The sequence below is a fragment of the Bufo gargarizans genome, chromosome 5 (assembly GCF_014858855.1).
Source record: "Bufo gargarizans isolate SCDJY-AF-19 chromosome 5, ASM1485885v1, whole genome shotgun sequence".
NCBI lineage: Eukaryota > Metazoa > Chordata > Amphibia > Anura > Bufonidae > Bufo > Bufo gargarizans.
Genome location: NC_058084.1, coordinates 11,868,583 through 11,891,279, shown reverse-complemented (window position 1 = coordinate 11,891,279; position 22,697 = coordinate 11,868,583). Strand labels below are relative to the sequence as shown.

At 40.5% G+C, this 22,697-nt stretch overlaps 1 protein-coding gene across 1 annotated transcript; it reads right to left on the bottom strand.

The window, feature by feature from the left end:
• Positions 1–5,798: 5,798 nt before the first annotated feature.
• LOC122938357 (olfactory receptor 1019-like) lies at positions 5,799–6,746 on the bottom strand. Its single transcript, XM_044293817.1, has one exon. It carries the CDS (start codon positions 6,744–6,746, stop codon positions 5,799–5,801), a length of 948 nt encoding a protein of 315 aa, XP_044149752.1.
• Positions 6,747–22,697: the final 15,951 nt, after the last annotated feature.

Genomic DNA, 22,697 nt, shown 5'->3' with positions numbered 1-22,697 from the left:
ATCTCCCGTCACACCGGATCGGGATTCATGCCTGGCTATAGGGGTTGCAGAGGTAGCAGTCACTACCGGGCCCAGGAGCTTGAGGGGGCCCAAATATCTTTGTGCTACATACTGTAAGAAGACACTGGTATTATAGAAAGTGCATTCTGTGGGGGAACTTTGTAATAGATTTTGCACTGGGGCCTTGGATTTTCCAGTTACACCTCTCATCCCTCATATAGCAAGAAAATTGCCTGGCCGCAGTTCAATTAGTAATAAATACTTTGAATCATACATAAAATGGTGTATTGAATCATACATAAAATGGTGTTAAAAACAGTGCAAGGAAAGGGTAGAATCACTGAATGGGATCACATAGGGTCAATATAACCACGTTTCGATAGTCAATACTAATGTTGAGCAAAGTGAAGCATTCGAAGCGGAAATCGGTTTGAAGTTTAGTATAACTTTGATTCGCAACAAATCCAAATTTTGTCATGCTTTGTGGTAACGAATCAGTTTTTCCTAAAATGGCGGCTACACGTGTTACAAGGTGAAAGTAAGAAGCCGGGGAACACTAGATCACCCATAATGTCTTGCAGCCAGACAATCCACAGATAGCCATCCCCTGTAATGTCACAGCCCTATAAAACCCTTATCCCGTGCGGTCTCTGCCATTGTCCCATGAGCTGAGCACAGGGAGAGACGTGGCAAGTGCTCATGCGCTAGGGATAGTGTTGCTGAAAATAATTATTAGAAGAATATTGGAGAAGGGAGACTGCAGGGACACTGCAGCGAGTGTGAAGGGAGACTTATTCTTCATCAGTCTTTTTTTATTTGTTCCTACATTTACTTACTCCTACAGCCGTAAACTAAGATATGTAATTCAATACCAATAAGATGGAAGCCTTTATAATTCCAGTACCAGCGTGCCAACCAATACCATACAGTCTGCAACCCTTAGGGGGGCCAGGTTTTAATGATGACCATCCTCATCTTTTGCTGGCTTTACTTCTTCCAAATCATCCTTCAAAGTCTCCATGTCCTAGAAAAAGTCAGCAAGATACAGAGAGAGGAGGAGCTGGATGTCCCTGATGACTCATTTTCATCGATATTAGATGAAGTGGAAAAGGAGGAAAAGCAGATGGCAGAAGAAGGGCTCCCACCTGTAGAGCAGGAGAGCGCTGGTGTTGGAGAAGTGGGTATGCCAGAGCTGAATAATATTCTGTGTTTACTGTCAAATAACCTGCAGGAGAACAGCAATAATGTACATATTGTCCCCCCACCTAACCAGTCAAATCCCATACCAGAAACAGCCCCTGTTTAAAGGTGCATTAAAGGTGCCGCACGGCCATTAACAATGAAGAAGAACTATACAGTGCGGTCTTCATTTTTAAATGAATGGCAGCTGCGGGCTAATTGGCCATGCGCTTCTTCACCGCAGCATGGCCATATCCCACCTGCAGCATGGTCGCTCCTTGTGGCCTTACCCTAAGGCAGAGTGGCCTGGGTATACCTGATTTATAGCAATTTGTGACAAATTAATTCGGAATGAATCGAAATTCTTGGCTAACTTTGGCAAAGTTGGCGAATCTAATTTTTCAAAACTTTGTTTACTTCTAGTCAATACTGTCAGCAGAAAGTACATAGTGCAAAAACAATATCACCATGTTACAAAATAAGTATTAGTTACCCATAATGTGTATCTCTGTCCAGGATGTACTTTATGCTGAGTATTGAAACTTGGATTATATTAACCCCATGCGATCCCATCCAGAGATGCTGCATATTCCCTGCACTGTTTTTAACACCTTAATATGTTTGATTCAATAAAGCATTTATTACTAATTGAAGTGCAGTCTGGCAATTTTATGATAGGTTTTGTATGTCTTTCTTATTGGCAAAGGCACTCTTACTCTTTCCAGTATTATGTGGTCACTATAAGTGGACTATTAATGTGACACTGTTTTGACAGTTTATATGGACTTTACTGGTTATTTTAGAGTTAATGCATACAGGCTGCTATTTTATGTTTGAATCCTTCATACAGCATCCAGTGGAACATGATACAGCATCACAAGGAGTATCTGCATTATAGAGCTACGTGGGATTAAATGTGCTACCATGGAGCCTCCAGCACACATCATCACCCTTGCCCTGATGCCTCAGAACTTTTTCTTGTGAGAGAATTATATGGGGGCAGAGAGTATGCATGTGCATGTTTCCATACAGCATTAAAATGTATGGGCTCCGTGTAGCTAAACTTCGTCTCTCCTGAAGTTGCATAATACTTCAGTAAATGACTTTGGTACTGAGGTAACCTCCAGTACTGAAGCTGACTTTGGATTCATATTTTAAAATGTTTTTAAATACGCATATAGGATTACTGAAGTCATTCACCAAAATCTCGCGCAACTTCAGCCGAGATGAAGTTTAGCTACACGGAGCCCATACATTTTAATGCTGTATAGAAACAGTATTACAAAAAAAGTTTTTTAATGAATCGATTTTGGATCTATGATCCGAAGCTTGATTCGCTCAGGCCTAGCAGAGAGGATTAATTCCATGATGACATCCTCTTAAATATACGGTGAATGTCGGGGCTTCAAATATAGCACCTGCTCAGGTGCTGAGTGGACTCCATAGCTGGTGGGTGACTGCTGTGTTATACAGAAGACACCCGCAGACAGTGCCCGTGACCGGAGGCAACTCGGATCTTGGACATTTAACGTCTGAGATTACCTGGACAATTGCTGCATCTGAGCAGTCATTTGGAGGGAGGGGACTTTCTCCAGTGACCAAACAGCCTCTCCATGTCGAGATTGCAGGAGCTGTTCAGTTGATATGTTGGGGCATTCTGAAGGCTCTCAGGCCTGCAATAGTAAAGTTTTTATTAAGCCCTGATGAAAAACCTCTCAAACAATAATATAAAGTGATCAAAAAGTCATACATACCCCAAAATGGTGTTAATAAAAACTACAGCTCACCCTTTAAAAACAGAGTATTCATACAGCTCCATAAGCAGAGAAAAAAAATTAAATAGCAGAAAATGGCAATGCAAAGAAATGTATTAAAGTTGTTTTTATTATTTTTCTATTATTAACAACAAAAACTAAATAAATTTTACATCGCTGTAGTCGTACTGACCTGAAAAATATAAGTGATGTAATTTTTAACACCCAGTGAATACCATACATACAAAACCCATAAAACATTGACAGAATTTAGTTTTTTTTTTCTAATTACACCCCATGTATAACTTTTCCCAGCTTCCCAATACATTGAATGGAACATTAAATGGTGCTATTCGAAAATACAACTTGTCTCTCAAAAAAGAAACCCTCATACAGCTATGTATCTTGGAAGGCAGGGATTTAAAAAATAAAATGTGTTTATGGTGTAAAGAGGTTAGAGGATTTGTTCATCAGTACAGCCTCTTCCTTAAATGATCAAGAAATGCGTTGGAAACATGAACAATCATGTAATACATGTTCAAGTGCCCAGTCCTTTAGAAGTGGACTCCCTCTGTGAATTTTATGTCTTAGGGGAAGTTCACATTACTGTTATTTTTCAGTTTTTCTGATCCGTCAGAAGAACAGGAAAATAAAGAGAAAAAAACATCCTGTGCATCAATACACATTTGGCATCCGTTTGAGCCATTTCTATCAGATATCTGTTTTTAGATGGAAAAAAGTACTGCATGCAGATGTCTTGGCTGGTTGCTTTTGATTTTCCCAAGCAAAGAGGTATGTCTTAATAGTAGGCCTTAAAATACTGCCACAGGAACACCTCCAATTAACTCAATTGATGTCAATTAGGCTACTTTCACACTAGCGTTCGGGTTTCCGTTCGTGAGCTCCGTTTGACGGAGCTCACGAGCGGACCCGAACGCAGCCGTCCAGCCCTGATGCAGTCTGAATGGAGGCGGATCCGCTCAGACTGCATCAGTCTGGCGGCGTTCAGCCTCCGCTCCGCTCGCCTCCGCACGGACAGGCGGACAGCTGAACGCTGCTTGCAGCGTTCGGGTGTCCGCCTGGCCGTTCGGAGGCGTGCGGATCCGTGCGGATCCATCCAGACTTTCAATGTAAGTCAATGGGGACGGATCCGTTTGAAGATGCCACAATGTGGCTCAATCTTCAAGCGGATCCGTCCCCCATTGACTTTACATTGAAAGTCTGGACGGATCCGTCCCAGGCTATTTTCACACTTAGCTTTTTTTTTGCTAATATAATGCAGACGGATCCGTTCTGAACGGAGCCTCCGTCTGCATTATTATGAGCGGATCCGTTCAGAACGGATCCGCCCGAACGCTAGTGTGAAAGTAGCCTTAGTCAGAAGCTTCTAAAACAATGACTTCTTTTTCTAGAATTTTCCAAGCTATTTAACCCATACAGTACCAGCACGTTACATGTACAGTTCTGGCTACTCTGTTTAAAATACCAGCGTCGTAGTACTACGGCGCTCTGATCGGGTGGGTGCAGGAGCTGCGCCCGCCTGATCAGCTGCAGGGATCCAGCAGTGACTCATAGCTGGACCCCTGCTGTATGCGCCAGCATCGATAAAAACCCACGGTCAGTGCTGACCGCGGCATGTGCGATGTATATGGAGGGAAGGAGCTGTCACAGCAGCGCGGGGACCCGATAGCTTGGACAGCAGCCCGATGCCTTCCTTAGCCATCATGGCTGCCTTCCTGCAAGCCTGTGAGATCTAGCCTCCTGGATCTCACAGGAAGCAGGCTGTAGGTGTATTACTCAGTGTAATACGCTTACAGGCAATGCATTACAATACAGATGTACTGTAATGCATTGTACAGGGGATCAGACCCCTAAAAGTGAAAGTCCCAGAGTGGGACAAAAGAAAATAAAGTAAAAAAATAAAGTTAGGTAAAAAAGAAAAGTAGACATATTAGGTATCCGTATCGACTAGCTCTATAAAAATATCATATGATCCACCCCGTCAGGTAAACGCCGTAAAAAAATAGCAAAAAAAACGGTGCCAAAACAGCCATTTTCTGGTCACCTTGCCTCACAAAAAGTGTAATACCAAGCGATCAAAAAAGCGTATGTATCCCCAAATGGTACCAATCAAACCGTCATCTCTTCCCGCAAAAAATGAGCCCCTACCTAAGACAATTGCCCAAATTTTTTTTTAAAAATGGCTCTCCGAAAATGGCAACACAAAAACAAGATTTTATTCTGTTTAAAAAGGCTTTCACTGTGTAAAACTTAATAAATATAAATAATAATTTATTCATATAAATAAATCGCTATAGTGCATAGTAATCCTGAGAGCACTGAACTGATTGCTACCCCATGCTGAGTGATGTTTCGGGGGTCACGCCCCTTAATAATGCAATACTATGCATTATAGCGATTTATTTATTTGAATAAAAGGACTGAAAAATACAAGCAAAGTTTCAAAAGAGTGAGTATTATTTATATCTCACAAATAACCTTTTGAATAAGACTACGACTGAGTGGATTATGTGGCTATAATTGTGGAGCCTGAGTGAGGTTCTGAATCGGGTCATGGTATACTACAGATGGAGCAACAGTTGATGATTGAAGCACTAGAATTACCTGTCAGGACTCAGGAATCTTGAAAATCTGAGTTTTAATGAATGTGGCTAAGATGTATGCAAATTTATGACTTTAGCTATAAATCTATTTTGCTTTAAAGTTTGCATCTAAATCTAAAGACTAATAGTAAATTTGACCCAAAGCTTGCATACAAGCCTGGGACATGGAGAAATGTCCACCTAGCTACAACATCATGGCAGTGTCCAGCCTTAATGCCAATAATAGTACTGAGTACTGACCTTAGCAATTTCTTGTGTGCACTATTAATCTACTCATGTAGGACTTCACAGCCTCTTTAATTTCTTTGTTTCGTAGGCAATAAATGATTGGGTTCATCATAGGAATTATCATTGTATAGAATACAGATACTATCTTGTTTTGTGTAACAGAATAGCTGGAAGCCGGACGGAGGTACATGAAGAAAACCGTTCCATAAAATAAGGAAACGCAAAATAGATGAGAGGAACATGTTGAAAATGCTTTGTGTCTACCTTCTGATGAGTGAATTGTCAATATGGTGAAAAAAATATATGCATATGAAGCTAATACGACGATTGCTGAAAAAAGTCCAAGGCAAAAGACTACACCAAATATAATCATTTTGCTTGTATATGTATCTGCACAAGAGAGCTCCATTAGTGGAGGAATGTCACAATAGAAATGGTTAATTACATTAGGACCACAAAACGGTAATACGAATGTGCACGAAGTATGGATCCCCGCAGTAGCTAAACCTCCAATATAGACAATAACTGTAAGAATCACACATTTCCTTCTGTTCATTATTAATACATACAGAAGAGGGTGACATATTGCAACATAGCGATCATAGGCCATGGCAGACAACATATAGCCATCAATAGTGGCAAACAAACTAAAGAAATATAACTGAAGTACACAGCCAATAAATGAGATGAATTTTCTTTCCAGAAAGAAATCAAACAGCATTTTAGGAGAAATTACTGAAGAATAGCACAGATCTGAGAAGGACAGATTGCTGAGAAAATAATACATTGGACTGTGAAGGTCGTTAATAACGAGGATGGTTATCATGATGCTTGTATTGCTAATAACACTTATAAGGTAAATCAATAGAAACAAAGTAAATAGGATATGTTGCAAGTCTGGATAGGTGGTAATTCCCATTATTTCAAACTCTCTTACAAAAGACTTGTTAACTAGAGTCATGGATTGGCTAGACTCTGCCACACCTGCGAAGAAGGACATAGTAAGATGGTGAAAATAAGAGTAGTTATTACAATGATTGAATTTACATGGTAAGTCATAGATGTTAAAATATGTTAAAGTAGTATGGTATATGTAACCACATATAGAAGCTGCAGACGAATCACACCTTTCATTAGGTCTTCCGCAGATGTTCCACTTTCGATCTTCTTGCACTGCTTTAATAACAATTGGGTTATAATTAACTGTAGGTCATTAGGGAATAAATCACAAGAGCACTTTTTAAAATGGTAATTGTGTTAAAATTATTGTTCATTATGGGGAATAATAAGCCATTTGTTTTGTTCTTTTGAGACCTGATTAAAAAATTATGTTCCAATTACAAAAGTAGCATGAGTAGAAATAAACATATTTCTTATTCATTTCTTTATTTGGACATGTTTTTATTAGATCCAAAATAATTATTGGACTTCATTTTATTTACTGGTGTTCTTTTGGCATTTCAGACTAGGGATCACCATGGGCAAATATGTATGGGGCAAGGGGGAAGAATACCTAGTAACTATGCCCCCCCCCCCCCCCCCTGAGCAGTTTATTAGAAAACATTGAGTTAAATCTAATACTATTAACCACTAGACCTCCACAGCTATTAAATGTTAATTTAGAACTGGCATGGACTCAATGGATATCAATATTAACCTTTTATCAGTCTGTATTAATTGCTAAGCCACTCTAGACCCCTAGATGCACCTTTAAAAATCCAGCATTTTTGTTTGGGTTGTTACATGTTGAATATCAGCTTGCACCAGTGACCTATTCTTTTGAACAACTAAAGAGATCATTGTGTTCTATGACCTCAAAAAACATTATTTATGGAGTAGAGTTAAGAAAACAGGTGATGGGTGCCGAGGTTGACGGCATTTAATTAAAAATATCAAAACACAACAAAAAAAGAGGGGTGAAAGGAGCAACACATTTTGAGGGAGGGCCTCCCTCTTTGTCAGGCACATTGTTAAGATGAGGACTTCATTCACCCAAGTTTTGAGTAAGCTTCGAGTCCCTATATATTGCACAGTCCCCTCACTTTCTCAATAGAGAATTTTTGTGCATCCCGAGATCAAGTGAATTTATTTAAAAATAAAGATATTAAATAATAAATAAATAACAATGATAATTCAAGGCATGTGATGCATTTCAGACACCATTTTGCCAACAACATAATCCATTACTGCAAATTCATAATGAGCAGTGGGTGAAGAACCACTGCACTAACCAACAGGTTTGACTTTGAGCTATTCCAAAGTGCATTATCTTGGCAGTCCCTTAGTTTTCACCCTTATCCCCAATTCCCGGATCTGGTCTTTGCTGGAGAGCCACTAAGCCACTACAATGGTGATGAAGGGGGGAGGTGGGAAGTCACCCTTGTGTGGCACCAAGGCAGAATCCTTATCAAGGACAAACCAAGGTTAGGGCAGGCAGAGTATGTGCAAATCCATGAAACAAGTCTGAGGTCAGGCTCAAAGGGTCAGCTCAGGCAGAGGAGGGTCAGAGTCATAAAATAGGCAGAGTTTGGTATAGGAGCAGACAAACAGAACAACACACCTTCTAGCAAGCTAGATAGCAAATTTTCTCAGTCAGAGAATGAGACAAACAGCAAGGCATATATAGCAGAAGCTGATTAGCACATTAGAAATAGCCTAGCAGCTGCACACAGAACCAAAGAAAAGTAAACCCTTGCAATACTGCAGAATGAGGTGAGGTTCAGTGAAGAATATCAGGATACATTTTCCACAAAAGACACAAAGGACATCAGAGCCAGGGCCAGCTGTGAGAGCAATGTATCTGCAATTTTTATTTTGTCATGGCACAGAAGAACAAGCCTATGAATTTGTGAACACTCTAAATTTTGCAGAAAATACTATTGAATTCGTGAATCTAATGGTCTTTAAAATAGAGAAAATCGCTACAAATTTTTTTTTTTATAGTGAAATAGTTTATCAGGCTGAAAAAAAAAGACATCTGTCTATCCAAATCGGCCTGTTATCCTGCAAGTTGTTCCAGAGGAAGGCAAAAAAATTAAAAAAAGTCAATACAGTTACCTCGATTATTGTAGCAGCCATTTTATTAAATGGCAGAATAACATTTCATATGGGCAGTACAGAAGGATAAGGAAAAACTGTACCCTACCTGTACACTTTAAAGCACAACACAAAATCTTTCAACAATAATTCCATGAGAGGCTACCCTAAATCTTTAGTCAGAACTATATATAAAAAAGACAAAAGATCTACAGCCCTACTTTTTTTAATTTATATTTATTTATCATTTTCTTCTTCTCGTTAAAACAGGTTACAAATAGGAGGTAGACAGTACAAATATACACCATCGTCAATTACAAAAAAAACCAAAGCAATTTTTTCCCTCGTCCAATTTACTCTTGCTTCACAATAAATATCAAAACCCAAAAGGATATTATTATTTTTTATTTTTTTTCTCCCCGACCTTCCCCTCCGCCCTCCCCTCCACCCTCTTGGTTGTCTTGGGAGTATCCTCACGGCATTTCCTTTCCCTACCCTCTCTCTGCAGGCACTTATATTCTCCCCTTCTTACTCCTTCTTTACCTACCTATTTCACCTGGCTAACTTTCTCATATCTATACACCCTTTCACATAGATTTTTCCACTCAGCAACACTTGGGGGCCTTTCCGCTCCCCATCCTCTAGCCAGTACAACACGTGCCAACATCAACCCCTTTTTCCATTTCCTTTCGCTTACTTTATCCGCCCCAATTCTTCCAGTATCTCCCAGCACTGCTATACTGATTTCCAGAGGCGCAGATTTCCCAGTCTCTCTCCCTAGGTCCTGGAAGACTTGAATCCAATACCCCTGTACGATCGAACAGAACCATATCAAATGCACAAAATCGGCCCTGTCCTCTCCACACTTCCAACATTTTGCCTCCCCTGTTTTGTGCATCTTGCTCAGTACCCTAGGGGTAATATAGGTCCGATGGAGGATAAAAAACTGCGTCAGTCGAAAACTACTGGAGATAGTACTCCTTTTTACATTTTTATAAATACTTCTCCAGTCCAGAATTAAGGGTTCCACCTCTTGTGCCCATTTCTTTTCACTATTAAATCTAATCACCCCCCCCCCCCCCTAACCCCTTCTTTATTTTTTTATAAATCTGGGAAATTGATACTTTACTCCCTATTCCCTGATAACAAAATTCAGCAAAATCTGAGTGTTTCGTAGTGAAATATTCTCTATTCTCTGTTTTGTCAAATGCATGCTTTAATCTAGCATATCTAAACCATGTGAGGCAATCTTTATCTGTATTTAGACCCATTTCCTCTAGTGTCTTCAACTGTCCTTCCACCACCATCTGGGACACAAACCTAATACCCTTTTTATCCCAAAATACAAAATCATCAAACTTCCAGAGTTCTTTTAAATTTAAATTTCCCCAAATGGGGGAAAACTTTAGTGAATAATTTATTCCTAGTAATTTTTTAACTTTAACCCAAACTAAATGTATAATTTTACTAATTGGGCACTGCCTACCCTTTATTTTTATCACTCCAGTTTCTAAAGTGCTAATGATATTATATTGGAGACCTCCCAATTCCCCTTCCAAAAAACGACGCAGTCTATCAGCCTCCATCATTAACCACTGAAGCTGGGATGCATAGTAATACCCCCGAAAACATGGTACGGACAGGCCACCATCTTCCTCATCTAGCCATAAATATTTTTGTTTCAGCCTGACCCTTTTTCTCCCCCAGATAAGGTCATTTATCACTCCTTCTAGTGCATTGAAAAAATGGTCCCCTATACAAACTGGGCAGGAGGAGATAACATACAAAATCTGTGGTAAGAGAACCATCTTTATTATCGCAATTCGGTCCACTTGTCGAATTAGCAATTTTTGCCAGGTGCTGGTTTTTTCCCTAACCCTTTTTAAGAGAGGCTCAATATTGAGTTCTAGATACTCCTGTATCCTCGAACTAACTTTAATACCCAGGTATTCAAACGATTCCGTGGGTTTCAAGATTTTGACATTTATTTCCTCCGGCCCAATTTCCTGGCCAATTGGGAGCAGTACTGACTTTATCCAGTTCACCCTAAAGCCGGAGATGAGACCAAACTGCTTTACTATTTCCATCAGGTGCAGTACCATTGGTACCCCGCCGTTAACAAAAAAATGAATATCATCAGCGTAAAGGCATATCTTGTCCAATGCACCATTTCCCCCAAACCCCCTTATTTTATCATCTGCTCGGACCTTACAAGCCAACGGCTCAACAAATATGGCAAACAATAATGGGGAAAGTGGGCACCCCTGTCGGGTTCCCCTCTGCAGGGGAATCGATTCTGATATTGCTCCGTTAATTTTTACCCTAACCCTTGATTTGTTATATAAAAGCTGAACCCATCTAATAAATTTTTCTCCCAAATTGAACTCATACATAGCTTTCCAGAGGTATGCCCATTCCACCCTGTCAAACGCTTTCTCAGCGTCCAATGACAGGATGGAATGAGCACCCTCCCCGCCCATCTGCATGTTCAGTAATGTCCGTCGAATATTCGTCTGAGCTTGACGTTTAGGTACAAGCCCTGATTGATCCGGGTGTATTAACTTTTCAATAACTTTTCTTAGGCGATTTGCAAGTAATTTGGCACATATTTTAAAATCCGTATTGAGGAGGGAGATAGGGCGATATGAATCCACCTTTTTCTCATCCTTACCCTTTTTACCTATCAAACTTATTACAGCTTCCGAGAGGGAGGGCGGGAGTTCACCACTGTCCATTGACTCATTTAGGACCTGCACTAACACTGGTAGGATAACATCTCCATATCTTCTATATATCTCAAAGGGGAGGCCATCCAACCCAGGACTGGAGTTCCCCTGAATAGTTTTCAATGTCTCCCGTAGTTCCTCTGCTTCAATGGGGCCATTCAGCCAGTCCCTCTCCTCCTTCGAGAGTCTGGGGATCGGCACTCCCTCTAGGAAGAGTCCGAATTCCTCAGGCTCCCCCCCCTCCCTCCGAGGAGTAGAGGTCCCCATAATATTCCATAAATTCAAACTCTATATCTCCCTGGCTGGATGCCATCCCCCCATCTCTTCTTTCCACCCTGTCGATCCTATTACCCCCTCTTTGATTCTGTATAAGTGTGGAAAGCAATCTCCCCGACTTCCCAGATTCCCTGAAGTATTGTTCCCCCTCAAAAAACACTTTTTGTTCTGCCTTTTCCATCAGATAGTTCCTCAGTGCACTTTTAGCAAGATCCAATTGGCCTATTAATTCAGGGATTTTCTTATTCATGAGTTCTACTTCTATTTCTTTTATCCTATCTGTCAGTTCTCTCTCCTGTTTTGCATATCCCCGTTTCAAACCCTTAATTTTGCTTACCAGAATACCACGTAGAAATGCTTTAAAAGCATCCCAAACATACCCTAAACCTGCTGACCTACAGCCCTACTTAATACATTCGTCAGTGCATGTGTTCTGGCAATTGGACACATTAACATCCTCCTATTGATCTGAATATTCACTACTTAACATTTTTATATACAGTGGGATGCGAAAGTTTGGGCAACCTTGTTAATCGTCATGATTTTCCTGTATAAATCGTTAGTTGTTACGATAAAAAATGTCAGTTAAATATATCATATAGGAGACCCACACAGTGATATTTGAGAAGTGAAATGAAGTTTATTGGATTTACAGAAACTGTGCTATAATTGTTTAAGGGGAACCTGTCACCAAAAAAACGGATACTAAACAGTTAATAGTACCTTATAGTGCTGCAGAGTAGTTTCCTAATGCACTTTTTGATTGTTTAGCCGCATCTAGCCTCCTGGAGAAATCGATGTTTTATCTAGCCGCTGCCCCCTGCTTCAAGTCAGGTTTGAAGTCAAGGGGCAGCGGCCTAGGCGTCTCGAATGCTGCTCTCCCCGCCTCCCGCCGCCTTTATTGACACGCCGGATCTCAGTGCCAGGACATATCTCCCAGCCCGCATGCGCAGTAAAGGGATGCTGTAGCGCGATCCCAGCTCCGGCTCGTACTCTCAGCCGGCTTCAGTTTCGCTACTGCGCATGCACCCGCCAGCCTTACATACTAGCGCAGTTACAGAAGATGCCGGGCACATGCGCAGTAGCGAAACTGAAGCCGGCTGAGTGTACGAGCCGGAGCCGGGATCGCACTACAGCAGCCCTTTACTGCGCATGCGGGCTGGGAGATCGGTCCCGGCACTGAGATCCGGCGTGTCAATAAAGGCGGCGGAGAGAGCAGCATTCGAGACGCCTAGGCCGCTGCCCCTTGACTTCAAACCTGACTTGAAGCAGGGGGCAGCGGCTGGATAAAACATCGATTTCTCCAGGAGGCTAGATGCGGCTAAACAATCAAAAAGTGCATTAGGAAACTACTCTGCAGCACTATAAGGTACTATTAACAGTTTAGTATCAGTTTTTTTGGTGACAGGTTGCCTTTAAACACAATTAGGCAGGTGCATACATTTGGGCACTGTTGTCATTTTATTGATTCCAAAACCTTTAGAACTAATTATTGGAACTCAAATGTGTTTGGTAAGCTCAGTGACCCCTGAGTTACATACACAGGTGAATCCAATTATAAGAAAGAGTATTTAGGGGGCTCAATTGTAAGTTTCCCTCCTCTTTTAATTTTCTCTGAAGAGTAGCAACGCGGGGATTTCAAAACAACTCTCAAGTGACCTGAAGACAAAGATTGTTCACCATCATGGTTTAGGGGAAGGATACAGAAAGCTGTCTCAGAGATTTCAGCTGTCTGTTTCCACAGTTAGGAACATATTGAGGAAATGGAAGACCACAGGCTCAGTTCAAGTTAAGGCTCGAAGTGGCAGACCAAGAAAAATCTCGGATAGACAGAAGCGACGAATGGTGAGAACAGTCAGAGTCAACCCACAAACCAGCACCAAAGACCTACAACATCATCTTGCTGCAGATGGAGTCACTGTGCATCCTTCAACCATTCGGCGCACTTTACACAAGTAGATGCTGTATGCGAGAGTGATGCAGAGGAAGCCTTTTCTCCGCCCACAGCACAAAAAGTGCCGCTTGAGGTGGGCTAAAGCACATTTGGACAAGCCAGCTTCATTTTGGAATAAGGTGCTGTGGACTGATAAAACTAAAATTGAGTTATTTGGCCATAACAAGCAGCGTTATGCATGGAGGAAAAAGAACACAGCATTCCAAGAAAAATACCTGCTACCTACAGTAAAATATGGTGGTGGTTCCATCATGCTGTGGGGCTGTGTGGCCAGTGCAGGGACTGGGAATATTGTCAAAGTTGAGGGACGCATGGATTCCACTCAGTATCAGCAGATTCTGGAGACCAATGTCCAGGAATCAGTGACAAAGCTGAAGCTGTGCCGGGGCTGGATCTTTCAACAAGACAACGACCCTAAACACTGCTCAAAATCCACTAAGGCATTTATGCAGAGGAACAAGTACAACGTTCTGGAATGGCCATCTTAGTCCCCAGACCTGAATATAATTGAAAATCTGTGGTGTGACTTAAAGAGAGCTGTCCATGCTCGGGAAGCTATCAAACCTGAATGAACTAAAGATGTTTTGTAAAGAGGAATGGTCCAAAATACCTTCAACCAGAATCCAGACTCTTATTGGAACCTACAGGAAGCGTTTAGAGGCTGTAATCTCTGCAAAAGGAGGATCTACTAAATATTGATTTCATTTCTTTTTTGTGGTGCCTAAATGTATGCTAATTTATGCTAATTGCGTTAAAACAATTATAGCACACTTTCTGTAAATCCAATAAACTTCATTTCACTTCTCAAATATCACTGTGTGTGTCTCCTATATGATATATTTAACTGAAATTCTTTATCGTAACAACCAGCGATTTATAAAGGAAAATCATGACGATTAACAAGGTTGCCCAAACTTTCGCATTCCACTGTATCATATCTATGTTTTAGAGCATTTCTTTGTTTATAGATATTTTCATGTATGTCTTGTTATATATATGTATGAATCATTTCCTGGGTTGCCCCTATATTCAATGAGTTTTCCCTACAGTATATTCTTTTTTATCAAATATGTTTTTATTGTTTTCAGACAATTCACTTGATATATATATATGCTTTGTCTGTACATCAATATGTTGTTATTTATGTAATACAGTATTTTACATGACTTGACGTGCCATGTTGTGTTACATTATGTTGGCAATTCAACATTTTAACAATTAAACAATTGAACAATTGCCCTGTCTGTGCATGCTTAATATAATATTCATTATCTATTTTGTTCTGATAGCTTCATTTGGTATAGGTTTGAGCGGTCCAATTCACAGCTTGTCTGGAATATTTTGACATAGAGATAGTCAATTCCACATGAAGGCTACAAACAGGCACTTATGCCCGTAATATGTGTATTGTGTATTGTAGCCATGGATCCCATGTTTTTCTATAAGATTTGTGATAATTTAATTGCCAGCTGGTCAGCTCCTCCATTTGACAGATTTGGTGCACTTTTTGAATCCATTGTTGTATTGAAGGTGGTTGAGGTTGTAACCATAACAGCGGGATGAGACATTTAGCTGCTCCCAATAAGTGTGTTAATAGAGAATTTTTGGATGGTCTATATTGTTGTGTGGGCAAAGCCAGCAATACCAAATCTGCCGTCAGATTAATGATTTATGGATCAAGAGCATGTAGGTGTTTTTGAATCTCCGCCCAGAAGGAGCTGACCACCGGGCATGACCACCAAATAAGGCTTAGGGTCCGACTTGTGCTTTATATATCAGTTCAGGCATTTTATACCATCGGGATAGAAGTTTATAGTGGTTTTCTGGTCTTCTGTCTAATTCTTTTTCCCAGGCTTTCAGGAACTGAGGGGGGTCTACTGATTTAGTAATTAATCAGTGTGAGTATAAAGTAGATAGCTTTTGTTTTTTACTTTTGTGGAGGAGGATTAATTGTTCGAACCATGTCAATGGTCTAATGGCTTGATTATGAGCCAAAAACAATGCGCATACAGTCTTGAAGTGTTCAATGTGTAGGAAGTTAATTTCTGGTGATTAAGGTATTGTTTGTAATAAGGTGTTGTCTGGTACCCTATTTTCAGCGAGACATGTAGCTACAGTCACATATTTTAATTAAGACCAGAATGATCTCATGATTAGGGATGAGCGAACTCGAACTGTATAGTTCGGGTTCGTACCGAATTTTGGGGTGTCCGTGACACGGACCCGAACCCGGACATTTTCGTAAAAGTCCGGGTTCGGGTTCGGTGTTCGTCGCTTTCTTCGCGCTTTTGTGACGCTTTCTTGGCGCTTTTTGAAAGGCTGCAAAGCAGCCAATCAACAAGCGTCATACTACTTGCCCCAAGAGGCCATCACAGCCATGCCTACTATTGGCATGGCTGTGATTGGCCAGAGCACCATGTGACCCAGCCTCTATTTAAGCTGGAGTCACATAGCGCCGCCCGTCACTCTGCTCTGATTAGCGTAGGGAGAGGTTGCGGCTGCGACAGTAGGGCGAGATTAGGCAGATTAACTCCTCCAAAGGACTTGATTAACTGATCGATCTGCAGCTGTGGATCATTGAGCTGCTGATCCTCAATTGCTCACTGTTTTTAGGCTGCACAGACCGTTTGTCAGTCTCATTTTTCTGGGGTGATCGGCGGCCATTTTGTGTCTTGTGGTGCGCCAGCACAAGCTGCGACCAAGTGCATTTAACCCTCAATGGTGTGGTTGTTTTTTGGCTAAAGCCTACATCAGGGTGAAGCTGTCACACCAAGTGCATTTAACCAGCAATAGTCTGTTCATTTTTTGGCCATATACAAAATCAGGGGCAAGCTGCGCCTGTCACCAAGTGCATTTAACCCTCAATGGTGTGGTTGTTTTTTGGCTAAAGCCTACATCAGGGTGAAGCTGTCACACCAAGTGCATTTAACCAGCAATAGTCTGTTCATTTTTTGGCCATATACAAAATCAGGGGCAAGCTGCGCCTGTCACCAAGTGCATTTAACCCTCAATGGTGTGGTTGTTTTTTGGCTAAAGCCTACATCAGGGTGAAGCTGTCACACCAAGTGCATTTAACCAGCAATAGTCTGTTCATTTTTTGGCCATATACAAAATCAGGGGCAAGCTGCGCCTGTCACCAAGTGCATTTAACCCTCAATGGTGTGGTTGTTTTTTGGCTAAAGCCTACATCAGGGTGAAGCTGTCACACCAAGTGCATTTAACCAGCAATAGTCTGTTCATTTTTTGGCCATATCCCAGTCTAATTCTGTCACTAAATCCATACCGGTCACCCAGCGCCTAAATACTAGGCCTCAAATTTATATCCAGCTAAATCTGTCCCTAGTGCTGTAGCTGGGCGAGTTATTTAGTGTCCGTTCAAGCACATTTCTTGTTCTGGGTTGAAATACAATTCCCAATTTAGCAATTTCATAATTTAGTGGTTCCTGCTATATCAGAGCTATTTGAAATCTATCCCTAAAAGGGTATATCATATTGAAGGTGCACATAGGGTCATTCAGAATAACTTCACACACACCCGCTACTGTGTATTTCCAAGTCTAATTCTGTCACTAAACCCATACCTGTCACCCAGCGCCTAAATACTAGGCCTCAAATTTAAATCCCTCTAAATCTCTCGTTACCGTTGTCCTGTTGTAGCTGGGAAAGTTATTTAGTGCCCGTCAAAGCACATTTTTTGTTCTGGGTTGAAGTACAATTCCCAATTTAGCAATTTCATAATTTAGTGGTTTCTGCTATATCAGAGCTATTTGAAATCTATCCCTAAAAGGGTATATAATATTGAAGGTGCACATAGGGTCATTCAGAATAACTTCACACACACCCGCTACTGTGTATTTCCAAGTCTAATTCTGTCACTAAACCCATACCTGTCACCCAGCGCCTAAATACTAGGCCTCAAATTTAAATCCCTCTAAATCTCTCGTTACCGTTGTCCTGTTGTAGCTGGGAAAGTTATTTAGTGCCCGTCAAAGCACATTTTTTGTTCTGGGTTGAAGTACAATTCCCAATTTAGCAATTTCATAATTTAGTGGTTCCTGCTATATCAGAGCTATTTGAAATCTATCCCAAAAAGGGTATATAATATTGAAGGTGCACATAGGGTCATTCAGAATAACTTCACACACACCCGCTACTGTGTATTTCCAAGTCTAATTCTGTCACTAAATCCATACCGGTGACCCAGCGCCTAAATACTAGGCCTCAAATTTAATTCCCTCTAAATCTCTCGTTACCCACCGCTGTACTGTTGTTGCTGGGCAAGATATTTAGTGTCCGTCAAAGCACATTTTTTGTTCTGGGTTGAAGTACAATTCCCAATTTAGCAATTTCATAATTTAGTGGTTTCTGCTATATCAGAGCTATTTGAAATCTATCCCTAAAAGGGTATATAATATTGAAGGTGCACATAGGGTCATTCAGAATAACTTCACACACACCCGCTACTGTGTATTTCCAAGTCTAATTCTGTCACTAAACCCATACCTGTCACCCAGCGCCTAAATACTAGGCCTCAAATTTAAATCCCTCTAAATCTCTCGTTACCGTTGTCCTGTTGTAGCTGGGAAAGTTATTTAGTGCCCGTCAAAGCACATTTTTTGTTCTGGGTTGAAGTACAATTCCCAATTTAGCAATTTCATAATTTAGTGGTTTCTGCTATATCAGAGCTATTTGAAATCTATCCCTAAAAGGGTATATAATATTGAAGGTGCACATAGGGTCATTCAGAATAACTTCACACACACCCGCTACTGTGTATTTCCAAGTCTAATTCTGTCACTAAACCCATACCTGTCACCCAGCGCCTAAATACTAGGCCTCAAATTTAAATCCCTCTAAATCTCTCGTTACCGTTGTCCTGTTGTAGCTGGGAAAGTTATTTAGTGCCCGTCAAAGCACATTTTTTGTTCTGGGTTGAAGTACAATTCCCAATTTAGCAATTTCATAATTTAGTGGTTCCTGCTATATCAGAGCTATTTGAAATCTATCCCAAAAAGGGTATATAATATTGAAGGTGCACATAGGGTCATTCAGAATAACTTCACACACACCCGCTACTGTGTATTTCCAAGTCTAATTCTGTCACTAAATCCATACCGGTGACCCAGCGCCTAAATACTAGGCCTCAAATTTAATTCCCTCTAAATCTCTCGTTACCCACCGCTGTACTGTTGTTGCTGGGCAAGATATTTAGTGTCCGTCAAAGCACATTTTTTGTTCTGGGTTGAAGTACAATTCCCAATTTAGCAATTTCATAATTTAGTGGTTTCTGCTATATCAGAGCTATTTGAAATCTATCCCTAAAAGGGTATATAATATTGAAGGTGCACATAGGGTCATTCAGAATAACTTCACACACACCCGCTACTGTGTATTTCCAAGTCTAATTCTGTCACTAAACCCATACCTGTCACCCAGCGCCTAAATACTAGGCCTCAAATTTAAATCCCTCTAAATCTCTCGTTACCGTTGTCCTGTTGTAGCTGGGAAAGTTATTTAGTGCCCGTCAAAGCACATTTTTTGTTCTGGGTTGAAGTACAATTCCCAATTTAGCAATTTCATAATTTAGTGGTTTCTGCTATATCAGAGCTATTTGAAATCTATCCCTAAAAGGGTATATAATATTGAAGGTGCACATAGGGTCATTCAGAATAACTTCACACACACCCGCTACTGTGTATTTCCAAGTCTAATTCTGTCACTAAAACCATACCTGTCACCCAGCGCCTAAATACTAGGCCTCAAATTTAAATCCCTCTAAATCTCTCGTTACCGTTGTCCTGTTGTAGCTGGGAAAGTTATTTAGTGCCCGTCAAAGCACATTTTTTGTTCTGGGTTGAAGTACAATTCCCAATTTAGCAATTTCATAATTTAGTGGTTTCTGCTATATCAGAGCTATTTGAAATCTATCCCTAAAAGGGTATATAATATTGAAGGTGCACATAGGGTCATTCAGAATAACTTCACACACACCCGCTACTGTGTATTTCCAAGTCTAATTCTGTCACTAAACCCATACCTGTCACCCAGCGCCTAAATACTAGGCCTCAAATTTAAATCCCTCTAAATCTCTCGTTACCGTTGTCCTGTTGTAGCTGGGAAAGTTATTTAGTGCCCGTCAAAGCACATTTTTTGTTCTGGGTTGAAGTACAATTCCCAATTTAGCAATTTCATAATTTAGTGGTTCCTGCTATATCAGAGCTATTTGAAATCTATCCCAAAAAGGGTATATAATATTGAAGGTGCACATAGGGTCATTCAGAATAACTTCACACACACCCGCTACTGTGTATTTCCAAGTCTAATTCTGTCACTAAATCCATACCGGTGACCCAGCGCCTAAATACTAGGCCTCAAATTTAATTCCCTCTAAATCTCTCGTTACCCACCGCTGTACTGTTGTTGCTGGGCAAGATATTTAGTGTCCGTCAAAGCACATTTTTTGTTCTGGGTTGAAGTACAATTCCCAATTTAGCAATTTCATAATTTAGTGGTTTCTGCTATATCAGAGCTATTTGAAATCTATCCCTAAAAGGGTATATAATATTGAAGGTGCACATAGGGTCATTCAGAATAACTTCACACACACCCGCTACTGTGTATTTCCAAGTCTAATTCTGTCACTAAACCCATACCTGTCACCCAGCGCCTAAATACTAGGCCTCAAATTTAAATCCCTCTAAATCTCTCGTTACCGTTGTCCTGTTGTAGCTGGGAAAGTTATTTAGTGCCCGTCAAAGCACATTTTTTGTTCTGGGTTGAAGTACAATTCCCAATTTAGCAATTTCATAATTTAGTGGTTTCTGCTATATCAGAGCTATTTGAAATCTATCCCTAAAAGGGTATATAATATTGAAGGTGCACATAGGGTCATTCAGAATAACTTCACACACACCCGCTACTGTGTATTTCCAAGTCTAATTCTGTCACTAAACCCATACCTGTCACCCAGCGCCTAAATACTAGGCCTCAAATTTAAATCCCTCTAAATCTCTCGTTACCCGTTGTCCTGTTGTAGCTGGGCAAGTTATTTAGTGCCCGTCAAAGCACATTTTTTGTTCTGGGTTGAAGTACAATTCCCAATTTAGCAATTTCATAATTTAGTGGTTCCTGCTATATCAGAGCTATTTGAAATCTATCCCAAAAAGGGTATATAATATTGAAGGTGCACATAGGGTCATTCAGAATAACTTCACACACACCCGCTACTGTGTATTTCCAAGTCTAATTCTGTCACTAAATCCATACCGGTGACCCAGCGCCTAAATACTAGGCCTCAAATTTAATTCCCTCTAAATCTCTCGTTACCCACCGCTGTACTGTTGTTGCTGGGCAAGATATTTAGTGTCCGTCAAAGCACATTTTTTGTTCTGGGTTGAAGTACAATTCCCAATTTAGCAATTTCATAATTTAGTGGTTTCTGCTATATCAGAGCTATTTGAAATCTATCCCTAAAAGGGTATATAATATTGAAGGTGCACATAGGGTCATTCAGAATAACTTCACACACACCCGCTACTGTGTATTTCCAAGTCTAATTCTGTCACTAAACCCATACCTGTCACCCAGCGCCTAAATACTAGGCCTCAAATTTAAATCCCTCTAAATCTCTCGTTACCGTTGTCCTGTTGTAGCTGGGAAAGTTATTTAGTGCCCGTCAAAGCACATTTTTTGTTCTGGGTTGAAGTACAATTCCCAATTTAGCAATTTCATAATTTAGTGGTTTCTGCTATATCAGAGCTATTTGAAATCTATCCCTAAAAGGGTATATAATATTGAAGGTGCACATAGGGTCATTCAGAATAACTTCACACACACCCGCTACTGTGTATTTCCAAGTCTAATTCTGTCACTAAACCCATACCTGTCACCCAGCGCCTAAATACTAGGCCTCAAATTTAAATCCCTCTAAATCTCTCGTTACCCGTTGTCCTGTTGTAGCTGGGAAAGTTATTTAGTGCCCGTCAAAGCACATTTTTTGTTCTGGGTTGAAGTACAATTCCCAATTTAGCAATTTCATAATTTAGTGGTTTCTGCTATATCAGAGCTATTTGAAATCTATCCCTAAAAGGGTATATAATATTGAAGGTGCACATAGGGTCATTCAGAATAACTTCACACACACCCGCTACTGTGTATTTCCAAGTCTAATTCTGTCACTAAACCCATACCTGTCACCCAGCGCCTAAATACTAGGCCTCAAATTTAAATCCCTCTAAATCTCTCGTTACCCCGTTGTCCTGTTGTAGCTGGGCAAGTTATTTAGTGTCCGTCAAAGCACATTTTTTGTTCTGGGTTGAAGTACAATTCCCAATTTAGCAATTTCATAATTTAGTGGTTCCTGCTATATCAGAGCTATTTGAAATCTATCCCAAAAGGGTATATAATATTGAAGGTGCACATAGGGTCATTCAGAATAACTTCACACACACCCGCTACTGTGTATTTCCAAGTCTAATTCTGTCACTAAATCCATACCGGTGACCCAGCGCCTAAATACTAGGCCTCAAATTTAATTCCCTCTAAATCTCTCGTTACCCACCGCTGTACTGTTGTTGCTGGGCAAGATATTTAGTGTCCGTCAAAGCACATTTTTTGTTCTGGGTTGAAGTACAATTCCCAATTTAGCAATTTCATAATTTAGTGGTTTCTGCTATATCAGAGCTATTTGAAATCTATCCCTAAAAGGGTATATAATATTGAAGGTGCACATAGGGTCATTCAGAATAACTTCACACACACCCGCTACTGTGTATTTCCAAGTCTAATTCTGTCACTAAACCCATACCTGTCACCCAGCGCCTAAATACTAGGCCTCAAATTTAAATCCCTCTAAATCTCTCGTTACCACGCTGTACTGTTGTAGCTGGGCAAGATATTTAGTGTCCGTCAAAGCACATTT